Raw genomic sequence first — 16,186 nt, 5'->3', positions numbered from 1 at the left:
CCAATTAGGTTTTTCAGTGGTGATTTGACCTACTTCTGCTTAAGAGCAAGGTGTTTATTACTTCTTTGAAACACTGTGCTCAAAACTCTTGGAAATGAGCACATAGGCCACTTGCCATCTTTTGACATCTGGGTATATTTTCAAATGCTATATGATGGGTGGATCATTTGTTACACCAAGGAGTTAAACACTGAATAAAACAGTGAGAAAATGAAGAGGGAAACTTTAATACATAATAATAAATGGTTGTATAAACAATGGGGAAGTAGTGACAGATTACTACAGCTAGAAATACAACAATTAAAAAAAAGTACAGGTCCATATTGCACACAGAAATTGCTGCTAAACAGGACAGATGGTGGTTGTTTTGTTAGGCCGAAGGCATCACCTCAAATAAGTTCCAAACTCATAAATGTAGAGCACGGCAGAAGGAAATGACTACTGGGGCTATGACTATTGGGGCCATTCACACCAGTATGGGAAGACACCAGGATATAAATAGCACCCTTGCTGAGGGGTACCAATCCAGCTCACAACTCCCTGATGTGGTGATCTCACCCAACTCCATGGAACAGTTTAAGGGGGAAACAGTTTCAATAGCTGGCAGAATCAGCAACTTGCCTTTTAAACAGACCCATCATAATTTCAGAAATGTGTGCATCCTTCAGTTCTTTCCCTAAGGGAAAAGCCCTGGGTTTAGATGTCACCTGACTTTTACAAATGTCTTAAACATGAAATAGCCACCCTCCCTTACACAAATTCTACTTGTCTCACTTGAGGAACTTCTGTGTGCTCACGGTTTGATGTTCCCTAAGCCATTCAGGGATCCCACTGATCTTCCCAGTCATAAACCAATTTCTTAAAATCTTCTCCAAAATACTTGCTAACAGGTTGAAAACATTTTTACCATAACTAAAGGTAATCATCCTGGGTTAGTAAATAGCAGGGCAGAGAGCACTGAACTTGTCTGCTTATAGATTAACATGCAAGCCTATTGTGTGTCACTGCAGATGCCTGCAGCTGTCTTGCTAATGGATTTGAGTAAAGCATTCGACTATTTACTGGGACTTTTTATGGTGCTTGTTGCAAAGGTTAGGGTTCCCACACAAACTCATCTAGTGGTGCAACTTACTTTATATAGATATGACAGCCTACATTTTCACTAATCATCTCCTTTCTCTCCATATTTTCTTTGCAAAGAAGTACAAGACAGGGTTGCTCCCTGTTCCCACACTTATAGGTTCATAGGTTCATAGGTTGGTACTAGGCTATCGGCCCTAGGGCCTATACAAACCTAGCCATAACAATTCCCTGGCTATTTCTTCCCATACTATTTACTTCCCTGGACCCCTGTCTAGCAGGGTGACTGACGTGATCCCCAGGGTGAATTTCCTTTCTCCCATCCAATCATCAAGGTTCCTTTTGAAGAGGAATAAAGAGGTGCTCTGCTTGACATGTATGGGCAGTCTATTCCAGAGTCTTTGGAGTCTCTGGGTCTGGAACCTATCCCTCCAGCATGTTTTGTTTATTGTGATGACAATGTTTAGATCCCTGGAGCATGTGGCTCTGAAGAATTGGGATTTCTTTAAGTGTAGCATGTCCAACAGCCCTGGGTTTGACATGGCCTTGTATATTAAGCAGAGATCGCCTCAGAGTGGATGATATGTGACAGAGTATAGCTGGAGTTTTTTAAGGCGGTCAGCACAGGGCATCTGCTTTAGGCCTGTGATTCTTTTAGTGAGGTATTTCTGTGGCCTTTCCAGTTGTTTCTTATTTGTCATTGAAGTCTATGTCCTGGGTATTTGTCTACAAGCACACATTCACAATAGTAAGATATGTATACAGAGTTTAACCCTGCCTTTAACTGCTTGGTTTATGAATGACTACACTGTCTGTGTTTCAGACCTTAGTCTATACTCTTGTACCTCAGAGCAACAGCTTGTTTTACAAGATTGCAAAAATAAGGCATTTTCCCTTTAAGAGTTCACAACACATGTAACCTTCTACAAGATGAAGACATTCCCATAAGAATAAATACTGAGTATGTGTACTTGGGTACATGCATGGCATTATACATGGATAAGTTTGTGTATCTAAATAAAAAAAAAACATCGTAGGAGATATAAAAAACAAATTGATTCATTTAAATAACTAGCCCCTGTTATTCCTTAATAATATAAAGGCTGTAAAGATGTATGTGCTACCTAAGGTTCTCGTCAATTTACACTATCATCTCTATGCCCAATACTTCAAGTTTCTAAATCAGTGTCAAGCCATGGTCAGCATTCTCTTGTGGAAAGAGAAAGCTACCCAAATTAGTCACAAGACATTAGTGTTGTCTCGGTCTAATAGAGGATCTGGTTTACTAGACTTGGCTGATTATTGATTTTTGGTGTTGGCTTGGTATTACTACAGTACTACAGCAAAACCAGCACCTACTGGAGCATCAGTTAATTAGTACTCAATGGTCTATCTCTCAGTCTTTCCACCACCTCCATTTTGCTCAGTCTGGGACCCAGGAGGAATAGAGCACAGGTTAGAGGCTCTTCAATGGATTAGACTTCAGATGAATCCCTTAATGTTTATTCCCTGTTATGAAACAATAATTTAATTACTGTACATTAATGAATGTTGTGGTGGTGGTGGGGGGATTGGATAAAAGGAGGCATTTTGTACATCTACGTACCTCCGACCGATTTTTCTTTTTATCCTTCGTAGATCTCAAAAAGTTCTATCGTAGTGTAAATATGAATTGATTGGCAATATTTGCAAGTTAAAGTGACCATAGGATCTAGTGAACATTCTTCTGTGTATCAGTGCATTTGCTTTGTTGAATAAAGTTTATTCTAATAAAAAAATGTTAAAGAGAAGTGATACTTTTTAATTTTCTTTTAATAGTTTTTGTTAATTTGATGCAAACCAAGTTATCTTTTTTTTGTAATACTAACCCATAAGGCCATAGATGCTTTTGTTTCATGTTATAGCAGTATGTCTCCTCTGTTCCAGACATGTATAGAAGCTTATCTACTGAACATTTGATAATGCTACAAGTAAAGAAAGTACCTGAGTGTATTGTGAATGGGGGAAGCGGATAGTCACTGTGGCAGTTTTTATCCAGTACTAGTCTAATATGCTAGTATGTAGAAAAATACCCAACTCCCGTAAAAACTAACTGCATACAAAATAATAAATAGAATACTTCAAACTGTATAGCAGAAACAGAATGAAGAGTGTATACCCAGGGCTAATTGCATTTATTTGTAAGAATACCGGGATTCATGTATTATATTAAGCAGTTTAGAAACTGGAATTAAATGCAGATATTTTCATATTTAAGCTTTTTGAGCAATGTATTGAAAAGACAGCTGCTGAAAATATTGAATTATTTGATACTACTGAATTATACAAAGATTAATGTAAAGAACATTTGTTTAAAGCTTGGTAAGGGACAGTGTACTCTCATGAAGCTAGTATAACTAATGAACGTGTTTACTCATTTGTTAGTCACACTTGGATTATTCATTAGTGAATAAACGCCTGGATTTTATTTCTATTTTTATTCCTGTTGTGTCATTCTCAAGTCAAGCAAAGTGCCGTATTTCGGTGCAGGTACACATTTTTTACATCATTTATATTCATAACTGCAGGTGTAAGTTGTGGGCAACTATAATACAGACATATGTTGGTAACATACTTGCAGTACAGATAAGATGAACTATTCCTAGATGCACATTCAAATGTTTATCACTCTGCTGAAAACATCATTCTATAGACCTGCAGACAACTTTGTATCCCCTCTTGGCTCTGTCCGGTAGAATACTGTTTTTGTGCCGCCAGATGTCCATTAATCTGGTAAGTGTTTTCGCTGTTGCTTTCTCTCCACACTTTTGTCTATTGAGATGGAGGATTGGCAGTAAATATTGTATAAAGTGTACCAGCTTTCACAACATATATGCTAATAAGGCTGGATTCCATCAGCTCGGGTGGGTAATTGGAGGTGGGATAGCTGCTGGTGAGGGGCTAGAAACCCTGTGGCAAGTCACTACCACACCACTCATCTGCTTCAACTGCAGCCTTGGCCAGGACTGTGGAAAGTGGCAGCCAATATGCTGCACTGAGGTGGCACTGTAACCTAAGAAGGGCAGCACCATGTTTCATAGAGGTGCAGCAGCAAAATAAGGCATTGTTTTGTTTTTATGCACACCACCACAATATTCTGCATGTTTGCTCATGCAGGCAGGCATGCTTTGCTTGTATGTGCATCATGCTAAGTAGCAACACTAAGGTGCACTACATGTTATTCAAATCCCATGTAAAGGACGAGTCACAGTGTGGCATATAGGTTTGCTGTATGTTTCTGGTGATTGTCATGATACTAGACCCCACATATGGTGCCAGCCTAAGAATAAAATATCAACATAGCTCCTGCACTGCCACTTCAGGGTGTGGCTACTAGGGCCTTAAGTAGATCCATTCAATAAAGTGAATGCCTGGTATGATCAGCATACCCCATGCTAGTGAAAAGTGCAGCATCCCCCATGCTAGTGAACAGTGCAGCATCCCTCATGCTAGTGAACAGTGCGGACACTGGCATAATGACATGCACCAGTATCCTGAATATCTCCAGTCCTGGGAAATAGAGTTTAGCCAGCAATGCCCTGAATGGCACTGTAATTCTCTGCTATTTCTACTGTGTTTCTGACTATAATTTAAAAGTTGTTTTTGCTTTTCAGAGCACTGTTCCTAGTAAAGTTTGTTTCCTCTGACCAATGCAAAGATATATCAGGTTGGCTACTGTGGCTGATTGTCTACTGCATGTGCTGTTGTTGGCAGCAGTCTGTTGTTTTGTGGTGCAGGGTACATGGCTGTACTTATGTGAGCTTGTAACTACCATTTCAAACTTCTGCTGAACTTCACATAGATGTTGTGTAGCTACTTCTGCTTAATTACAGATACTTGTGGCAGTGTGGCTTATTTTTGAGGCTTTGGCACCACTGTCTATGCTTTATTCCCATACACATTGTAGTATTTTATATGTGTTAAGATGTAGGCACCATATCAGGCTTCTGCTTGCATGTATATGGGTAGGTGTGATTTTGCTTTTCTTCCTGCAACTTCTTCACACATGGATGTGATAACTTATATGTCCCTTGTGCCTTTCAGCATGGTCAGAATGTGAGGAGAATGCTGATGGTTGCCACAGGAGCTAGCAAGGACATATGGTGGAACAGAGTCAATGGACTCCTATTTTAGTATCTGTTCAGCATTGTGTGTCAGCTGTGACTTGTCATCACTAATGACACCCTTTTCTTTGTGTTTCCCCTCCTAGGTTACAATACCACTTCAGAGCTCCAGCCACATTGACTGCCACTTTCCACTTACCTAGCCAAGGCTGCAGCTGAAGTAGATAAGGGGGTGGCAGTGACTTGCTACAGAGTTTCAAGCCCCTCACCATCAGCTAGCCCTCCCAAGTCACTCACCTGAGCCCAGCTGGTACTGGAGTAGATGGCGAATGACCGGACATTGAAATGCTGGGTCACTGAACATCAACCCCCTTCTGAAGGAGATTTTAGATTTTCTGGATTGGTTGGTTTCTGCTTTCAGGCCACCAAAGGCAGGTGTGCACACCACTACTGGCCATCCATACCCAGGACCTCCATCTACTGGAACCCTGTAATATTTATTTGAAACAAGGGAGTGTGAAATTGTTGCTGTTTGCAATGTTGTCCTTTGCTTCTATCATTGTCATCCTGAAGCACAGCAATCCTTATAATCACACAATATATCCCTCCTTTTTTATTATTGTCTGTTTTGTACAACAATATACACTCTCCATCCAATTTTAGATGTCCACCACACTGAATCATATTTCTATGGATCACAGTCATGATGTCATTGCTTTGCAAATCTCATATAAAACTAAACTTCTACATTAAATGAATATTAAGGTATAATCATTTTCAGTTTTAAAGGCAAGTTATATGTTTTTTGGATGCTTTTCCACAATCCACAGGATACCATTTCAGATTATCTGCTTTGCAATATGTATCAAATACTTTACCATAGGTCTATTAGTGTTCTATAAAATTAAAAAAAAAAAAACACTAAATGCCAGATGTATATATTTTTGTGCAAAATTCATCTGTGGAATGGAAATAAAATGTTAATGAAAACATTTAACAGATTCTGTTGTAGCACTAATGAAAGGAGACATGAAACCAGAGGTAAACAATCATTTTTTTCTGAGATTATTTCCATGTAGAAATATGAGTGTTAATACAAGGAGCTTGTCATTAGATTAGTTGCATTATGGCTGTTAGTGTTATTGTAATGCCGTAATTCTCATTTTACACAGCATCTATTATTGACAAAGTCTCACATAACAACTGTTTAGTTGTACATATCGTCAATATCTTTGACTACTATTTAAGGGAAGATGTGTATTGAGATATAGTAAAGCTTTCTGCTTTCTAGTGGGAAGCTAACTGCAAAATGGGGATCACCTTCATGTAACAGCTACCTGTCATATTCATCTTTGTGGTCTAACAACCACAAGTAGGCACGCACATACACACACACACACACACACACACACACGCGCGCGCGCATGCACGCACGCACGCACGCACACACGCACGCACACGCACACACACACACACACACACACACACGCACACACACGCACACACACACACACACACACACACCATACAAACAAGCTGACAGACAGACACACACACATATAAACTGAACTCAGTCATAGCGTAATTTTGCTTCTTTGCTGGCAAACTCAAGTCACACGTCACTATACTTAAAGTGATTCACTCAGATGCCTATTTGTATGTTGATAATAGTGCTACTGGGCACAAGCAAAGTAGTGCAATCCAGCCACATTGAATATCCTTTTAACAGATAATGAGAATATATTTTTATATGCATTACACATTTGACAGATTCAGAGTTTTATTTCAGGTCATCAGATTTATGTTGCACCTTTATTACTTGTTAACTGCAGCAAAAAAAAAAAAAAAAAAAAAAACTATTATGATACATTGACTGCAGGGGGCAGTAAATACTCATGCTGTTCAATTTACTGTCTGCTCTGTTTGCTTAACTTGACTACAAAATGAGTAAACTGCTTACATAGTTGTGGATAATTTTGATATTTTTAACAATATTAGCACTTCAATATGTGAAATCGCTATGTGTTGGACTATTTTACGTAATCGATGTACCAATTATCTGTTCCAGATATTGTCCTTAAACGTTTTAATGTGAGGCCACATCAACTAAAAGACAAATTGTTTATCATAAGAGAAGAGGATGGTGGCCTGACGGATGAACAGATCACAACATTAAGAAGGTACATTTTTAAATAATGAGTGTATGCTTTTCAGTTAAGACCAGTGTGTAATAATTTAAGTAGCTAGGGATGACACATTTGCCCATTATTGGCACATACTGTAATTTCAATGAGAGGATAATAAGTCCCGTTTTAGTGCAGTTCTTCTAAAATATACATGAAATAAATCTATTTCTTAGTAAAGCTTACTGAGGCAGTGGTATAAGTTAAACACAACATGCTTGATAAACAGGTCGTATCATGAATATGTGCCATTTTCTGTTTATTCAAGGTGTGGAAGGTCTGACCTTATTATGAAACCTCATCTGATTTAAAAAGGCAGAAAATCCTGAAATATCAGATGTATGTGTTTAAGCTGGTCAGTATATGTAAGGATGATTTCTGAAGGCACAGTATTGAGGACCTACAACAAGATACTGAGTGTGAGCAACAAAGTCAGTGTAGAATAGGATGGTCAGGCAGAAAAACAAGGAAGGCCAGATAAGTAAGACAGGGAGGATCATAAAGGGTATTCCTTGCCTGCTTCAAAAATAACAGATCCAACAACTCCATCACTCATTTCCCTGTTTGGATTCATGATTTCAAAAAACTGATTAGCACCCTCTTGTCAGGTGTCTATACCATCAACTTCTAGACCAACCCACATGTTTAGCTGTAGCCATTACCAGTGACTGAACTATAGCGTAAAAAACATACTATCACAAACCCCTCCTTCCTTGGCTTACTTTTACTTTCAGGTTGCATCAGCCAAATCCGTTAGAAGGTTTCTTGAAAAACTTCACACTTGAGGCAATCATAACAAAGCTAGCATCTACCCTGTCTTCTTTTGACAAGCAATTCACTCATATGTAAAACCCTTGGCTATATCTTTAACCTATTTTTTAACTGCTCCCTTCCTATTTCAAGGCCTCTGTATCATTCCTAGACACACAAAGCCTCCCCCTACCTCCTCACAGGATGTTAGACCCATTTCTATCCTTTTGCCCTTAACTGAGAATTTGACATAATGTTATGCAAGTAGCTATATGAACACACCAATAAATAAAGCTTCCTCACCAGTGCACAACATGGTTTCTCTTCAGCTTTGTAATGGACTCATTATCAAATCCTTAGCCATGAATGATAACAGAATTGCCTCTGTGCTGTTTGGCAATCAGCAAAAGATGCCCAGAAACAAAACTCAAGTCATTAAAAACCTCAGACAAGTCCATATAGCAATAACCCACGCATGGGTGGTGGGTTAAATGCTACCACCCGGCAGGTGCAAACACCGCCAGCCCGTGGGTGGTAATTAAACCCACCACGCGAAGAGTTATATATGTATTATCATGACATTATTTAAGAAAAACTATTACTTTTCTAAAATATAATAATAATGTCTAATACCTGCAGATGTGTTCCATCCCAGATGTCATGGCATCGCGGCAATTCTGACCAGCCACGCCAGGGGTACATCAAACTAATGAGCAGCAAGCAAAAAGAAACAAGAGAAAGATCTTTTTGTTTTTCTTTCGCTATGTTAAATACATTTAACATACATCTTAAAATTACAAATAAACAAACCTGTTCTCCGTTTTTTATTGGTTTTCTGTTTGTCTATAAGTAAACTAATTTAGCATGATTTCAAAAAAGCAAGAGAGATCTCCCTTTCTTTAAACACTTTTTTACTTAGCTTACTATATAAGAACATGGCGAGACGGAGACAAAATAAAAGAAGCGGAGATCTCCGTTGTATATTTTAAACTGTGTATTCTTGTTAAAACCAATTAATTTAATGTAGAATTGCTTTATAAAACAATATATGTTAAAAAAAGCGAAGTAATTTTTCAATGCGTATAAACTTTCCCTAGCGAACGTATAACGCAATGTCGGCTCTGTGACAATAGTCAATAATGTATAGTGCAAATACTTTGGGCTAATCCTATATCCCACCCTTCCCTTTACAACCCACGGTGATTATTAGCTGACAAAGTAAATAGTCATCTCAGGGTGGATACTCTATTTGGAATCATCTTACCCCCCCCCCCCCCATGCCAGCTGGGCACTATCTCTAAGTATTGTAATCAGTTGATTAAAATATACATTGCTCTTTTATTATTATGGTGTGACTAAAATGCTCACAACATCCAAATCACACTAAATAGTATCTGTGGCTTCTTCTCCTTAGCATCCCAGACTGAATACCACTGCACCTCGTTCCTGAGGGGTAATTGGCTGCCTGTTACAGCTTGGCCAACCCTGCCACTATTTACCTTTACCTGTAAATTGCTCTATGAACCCTACTATCATGCCCTTGCAAATAAACCTAAGACTAAATTCCCCTTACACCTCCAAATTCAGAACAACAGTACTGGTACCTTCCATAGCCCCCCATCCCTTAACCTTACCATTTAGGAAAACCTTCTGTAAAACTATACCGTCCAATTGGAATCACCTTCTCACTGATATCAGTATCAGAAAACTAAACAAACTGCAAACAATTCAGAAAGAAAATAGTTGCTCTCCTAAATGAAAACTGTAGCTGTGAATGATTCAGAAATACAAGCTTGACACCCTCTTTTACTGATAAAATGTTAACTGAATGACTCATGGATGCCTCCAGCCGAAGATCACAGAATATTTTTTTTTCAGTTTTCCTCAACTTTTTTCATATATTTCTCTTTTTAGATTTAATGGAATGGAATGATATTATAATGTACATTGTAAATAATATTTGTTATCATGGTTACTTGAAATACTCTTTGCTATCTGTAGTCAATGATTGATTGGAATAAACTACATTGTAAAACTCCCAGATAGTGTAGTGTAAACCAGGTTATGTACATATGCAAATATTCTTTACTTGGTGTATTCATGTTCACTGATTTTTAAACATCTACTGCTTGTTTAGTCAGTTTATAGTACAGTGCTAATGAGCTGTGCCTTTGCATCTGAGTCATGGCTGAAAAGGATCCATGGATCAGCCCACCTACCAAGATAAGAAATACAACTAAATAAATAAATTGTTATAAAAGTACCAGTACTCCCCTGTGAGACAGCAACACTGAACAGAGGTGCCATACTGACACCTCGTGGTGACCATGTTGTTGACAGATTTAACAAACTAAGGTAGACTATACATAGGCTATGACTGATACTCCAGAAGTGTCTGTTTAATTGTGAAGGTATCACTTTCTGCATGGAATAATTAAAAACAAGAAGTTTTCTGGGGGCTTGAGAGGATCTGCAATCTGCCAAGACCCAGCCTTTACCTTAGTGTTTTGCGCAAAATCAGTCCAGACTACTTTCATAGTACAAAAGTTTTAATTTGTGATGCAGTGATTCAGCTAGTAGAACATGAGCTGCAGAGATGGTGAGTAGTAGGGGATGAAAATATATCAATTATCTAGTCTAAGGCTTGGGTTATACACATCTTTGGGTACTGCACAGAGGCATGCAGCCATCATAACAGCCTACACTATGTGGGCTGCTTGATACCTGCCATTAAAGGCTATGAGTATGGAAAACAGCTGCATACACTTCCTGACACCACCTTTCTAGTGTGCGCTAATCCTAAAACTAACACTGCCCCTACCCGCAACCATACACCTTACCTTATCAAAAACCTTTTCCTTATCACTACCACTAAACAACACTCTCAGACATAGTTCACATAGACTAGCACACACACACACACACACACACACACACACACACACACACACACACACACACACACACACACACACACACACACACACACACACACAACACACATGCACAACACTAAATCTGTTCCCTTCAGTAGCCTTCCTTCTCATTGTAACCACAAATACTTTCACAGACACTTTCACTCCTAATGCCGAATCTTTTGATATTTCTTAAATTTTTGGCATTAAAATGCACTCCTTCATGGGTTTGGCATAAAGGTCAAGGGGTTTACCTCAAATATAAGAGGTACAGGGTTTGATTCTCACCAAGGAAAATTGGCTAAGCTTAAAAATGTTCCATAAGGAAGCTGGCCATTGATTACTCGAAAGAGGGGAGTACACACACACACACACACACACACACACACACACACACACACACATACACATGCAAAATCTACTTGTCTGCACATGTGAATGTCCTTGTCATATTATCAGTGCCAGTAGTAAAATCCTGCATCACAGTCTCCATAAATAAAACTTCAGTACAATTTTCTTAGTGCCACATTAAAAAGCTTTCAGTCAGAAGCAGACCATATCAATATATCATTGCTAGGTTTCTCTGAGAAAGACTGCATCTGGGAAGCATTGCTAGAATTGCATGAAGTAAACAGCTACATACAGATTGCGCTGCTTGGATGCTTTGAGAATAACTCATAAGCAAATTTAATTTCTAGATTTATCTGAGGTAGACAGCTACAAGTTGAATAACCTACTAGGATTGTTTGAGACAGTTATGTGTAGCTTGCATTTCTGGCTTTGTCTATGACAGCCATCTATGCGTGGACAGAGCTATTGAAGGTTATCAAACATTCCTTTTGCCAACCTTCAATTTTATGTAAAAATAATAAGCACAAACTGCATTCATCGAGAATGCATAACACTGAAACACTCCTTTGCAAACTTACCTAACAGCTAGCACAACCCCTAAGCCTATAATATAACATCTCTGCATTATCTCAAAACAAACTTTATAGCAAAATAATGCTTTATTTTTTATTTGGGAGCTTCAGCCTCCAAACCCTCCCAGTCTGGGGGCCTTCACTCCCCACCCTTCCTAAACTTAAAATACTAACCTTGTGATTGCACTACTGCAAAGATAAACGAAAGTCCAAATTCAATGAACCACTGTTGACATACTATAACAGAATGCACAAACAGTGATTACAACACAACAGTTTAAACAAAAAACTTTCCATTCATACATCTCTAACATCAGTGATGATTAAACTGCAAAGTCCATGCACATGTTACATACTATTATTGGCAACCTCAGTCTTAGTAATAGCATATTACCTTAAAAACAATGCTCAACAAAAACACACATCTCAACGTGCACAAGAAAACAAATAGGAATGCTTGACAATGTTCAATGACAGTGAGTAGACTCCACAGCAGGATTTGTTTTTGTCGTGCACAAGTTTATGGTCTGCAGTGTAGAGTTTGTTTGAGACAGCCATCTACATGTGGTTAACTTTAGTGGACTGACACTTTTACTAAAACTAAGGTACCCATTTTTTTAGCAGAAAACAGTGACCACTGGAGCACATTTGTAATGGAAACATGACAGCACTTTCCAGATACAATTACATTATGTAGTAATCTATAAATTATGCAACATCAACCAGAACTGAGGTAACTGCTTATCAGAAATCCCTTATTGAACATATTTTTATTGGAAAAACAGACAGATGTGAAGTCAGCGATGACACAATAAGGATTCAGCACATGATATTTCCAAAAACAGTAACAACACTGCATTTCCAACCCCTCTTTTGCCAAATTTCTTATTGCTAAATGCTAACTGAAATAAGTATATGTGGGGTCAGTACCTCCTAACCTGCTACCTTGTTATTCTTACTCTGAGTTTACATTATCTATAATTTGAGTTACACCAAGTCTTTTCATAGCTCTTAATGTGCTGATCACTCATAGAAAGTTGTAGGGCAGATGGATAACTTTTATTTTTATATATATGTCTTTTGCCTCCATGCCTGTTGAATATCAAAAACTTCTGATCAGACATACCCATTCCTTTCTCCCCCTGGGGCTGTTAACTGGGCTAAGGGCAAGATGACTTCAATGTGGGCCAACAGTCAGACAGCCATGAGGGTACTTTTTTATGCACTAGCATGTGACAACTGAGAGTGTTTGTGAGCTGGAGGACTGGTGATCTGCATCATTTCTGAGGCTTACAGTTCTATCCCCTGTGGATGCACACTCCTGCACATCCAAAATGAAGGCCACCACCCATCAATGTCCCCAAGATATGTATATGTATTTGTAACCCTGCTCCCTCATCTGAGGAGACATCTGTAATACATCCACCCATACTATTGTCATTGAGTGCCCACCCTGCTAATAAGATTTGGATCACCTGGCCAAAAGGCGAGGCTTTATCTCTCTACATTACTGGTGTTGACCTGGGCAGATGGATAAGTGATATAAAGTACCTCTGGATATGTAACAGCCCTGTAACACCCCTGCAGTGGCCCAGTAATCAATGAGCCTCAGTCCTCACCACTAACACCAGTGAGGGATGTGCACATTGGGAGGATGACAAGTACACACATAGTAAAGTACAATTTCCCTTAATAGCACACAGATATCACAGTCAGTCTGTGGCTGGTTTCTCTCTCTCTTTCCAGATCCCCAATAAGACTTCCCACTGTCACAGCTATAGTATTAAGATATCAGCTGAGTGGTCAAGCCAAAACCTCCAGCACCTTCTTTGTCCAATCAGTGCTTCATGTCCCTGCCCAAGTAGCTCACACACACACACACACACACACACACACACACACACACACACACACACACACACACACACACACACACACTTTGAGATATGATTTATATACAAACACATAGGCACTCCTGGGGAAGGCTGGCACAGGTTTACAAGCTACGCCCCCTTCTACCCAGACTATAAGGTAGTAATCACTGCCACCAACCAACTCTTTATCAGCTACTACAAGGCCCTTCCCAAAAAGTGACCAATTCTACTGTGCAATGTTACTATTATCCAAATGGTAAGTGTGACCAAACTAAGGCTATTCAAGAGTGGCCTTTACAGTATCACCAGATACATATGCAAGTACTCTAAGAGCTTAAATATCTCTAAACAAACCAGTCACAATTAAAAGGTTTAAATATATATAATAATAAATATGCAAGTCCTACTACCCTTACTCCTACTAGCCCTGACATCCCTTTCCTACACTACAGCCATACAAACTAACCTACCCTTAGACACCACCTCATTCCATAGTACACATACCGAAAGACACATCACCTTCCATATATGCTTTACAGTCTGTCCAACATTATTTTCCACAAATATTATGCCACACACACCCAACACCCATCTATCTACTACTATCAATAGGAAAGCAGTATACATATCACTCTCAAACCTAACCTATGTTATCAAACACATATTTAAACTCAGTATAAGACTCCTCATAGCTGGTGACATACACCCAAACCCAGGACCCTCCTTTACTAACCTTCCAAATAGAGCTCAATCTGATCTCCTAATAATTAATATCAACATAAGAAGTATTTCAAATAAACAAGTAGACCTACTGCTTTTATTTCTCACTAATCCCCTGACATCGTAACCATTACCGAAACATGGCTGAAACCACATATCACTAGAGATGAGATTCTATCACCAGGTTGCAACATCCTAAGACTAGATAGAACAAATAGGAAGGGTGGTGGAGTCGCAATTCTATTTAAAAATTAAATAAACCTCCAACCATTTCATACCCCTCTACCATCATTTCAAAATGCTGAAACCATAGGCTCTATTCTATCAATAAACAATGAGAAAAAAATTAACATCCTTTGTTGCTACATTCCTCCTGGAAATAAATCCCCAGCCATAGAAGAAATCCTTCAATGGTCGAATCAAAATTACCCTCAGGAAACAATTTTACTAAGTGACCTCAATACCAACTGGCAAACCTTCAGCTCCAAAAACCCTACCAACAGTATTAACCTCTACAACTTCACACAACTAATTCAAGACCCCAACAGAATAGATAAAAAAAAACATAAACAAACCATTATTGACTGGACACTAGTAAATACCCCCAAACATCACTATCAGGTAGGGTCCCTACCTGACATACTCAGTGACCATCTCCCTACTTTCCTCCTCAAGAAATGAACCAAAATCCCCAAACACATAACCTATAAAAACATCAGGGATGATCGTAACTTAACCCCAAACAAACTAAACAGCATTCTCCACCAATGTAACTGGCTCCCTCTAAAAACCCTACACCTAGATCAGGCCGTAGAATACTTTAATAATATATTTATCTCAGTTCAAATTCCATTACACTTTTAAGAAAGAGAAAAATCAAAGCAAACTATGCAACATGGTTAAGTAGGATACAAGAGTCCTTCTTAAAACCCGAGACAAGACCTGGAAGCAATGGAAACAAGACAACTCTGAACAAACCAAAGTACAAACAACTTAGGAACCTAGCCAAAATACAAACCAAACAGGAACAACAAAACTCCTTCCTAGGTATCTAAAACAAACACGCAAACAACCCCCAAAAGTTTTGGCATTCTATCAACTCATTGCTAAAACCTGGAACAATTGCTACCCCCACTCCCATCTCCCCATATACTAACAGCAAAGATATTGCCTCCCAGCTTAACTCTCACTTCATAAACTCAATCCATACTCTATCCAACCAGCTATCAAACACCAATACCTCATCTAACACAACCACTAGAAACACTCCTGACAATACTACCAACCCACCATCCTTCTCCCTCTCCCCAGTCCCTACATCAAAAATTAGAAACCTGCTCCACAAACTAAAACACACCACACTAGCTGCAGACAGTATACCCACTAACCTCCTAAGAATGGCAGCTGACTCTCTTTCTTATCCAGTATCAATCCTAATAAACAGGTCCATTCACAAAGCCTATGCACCACAACTATGGAAAATATCCTACATTATACCTCTTCACAAAGGAGGCAAATCTTACGATTTTTCCAACTGCAGGCCAATAGCTATTCTTTTCCCATTATCTAAGCTCCTAGAGAAATACATGCACTCACAAGTTATGCAATTCCTAGATACTAACAAGCTTCTCTCATCCA

At 38.9% G+C, this 16,186-nt stretch overlaps 1 protein-coding gene across 1 annotated transcript in view; it reads left to right on the top strand.

Annotated features, from left to right (window-relative positions):
- Window positions 1-16,186, top strand: part of LOC122816948 (formin-like protein 13) — a 1,087,038-nt gene that overhangs the window by 698,195 nt on the left and 372,657 nt on the right. Inside the window, exon 9 of the mRNA XM_044090042.1 lies at window positions 7,252-7,363. Coding sequence (XP_043945977.1) covers window positions 7,252-7,363 — 112 coding nt within the window. The remainder of the gene's footprint in view (window positions 1-7,251; window positions 7,364-16,186) is intronic.

Source organism: Protopterus annectens, chromosome 12.part0 (assembly GCF_019279795.1).
Source record: "Protopterus annectens isolate FY-2018-M chromosome 12.part0, PAN1.0, whole genome shotgun sequence".
Lineage (NCBI taxonomy): Eukaryota > Metazoa > Chordata > Ceratodontiformes > Protopteridae > Protopterus > Protopterus annectens.
Note: the sequence above shows the minus strand (reverse complement) of the source record. Positions and strands in the feature narration are given on the sequence as shown.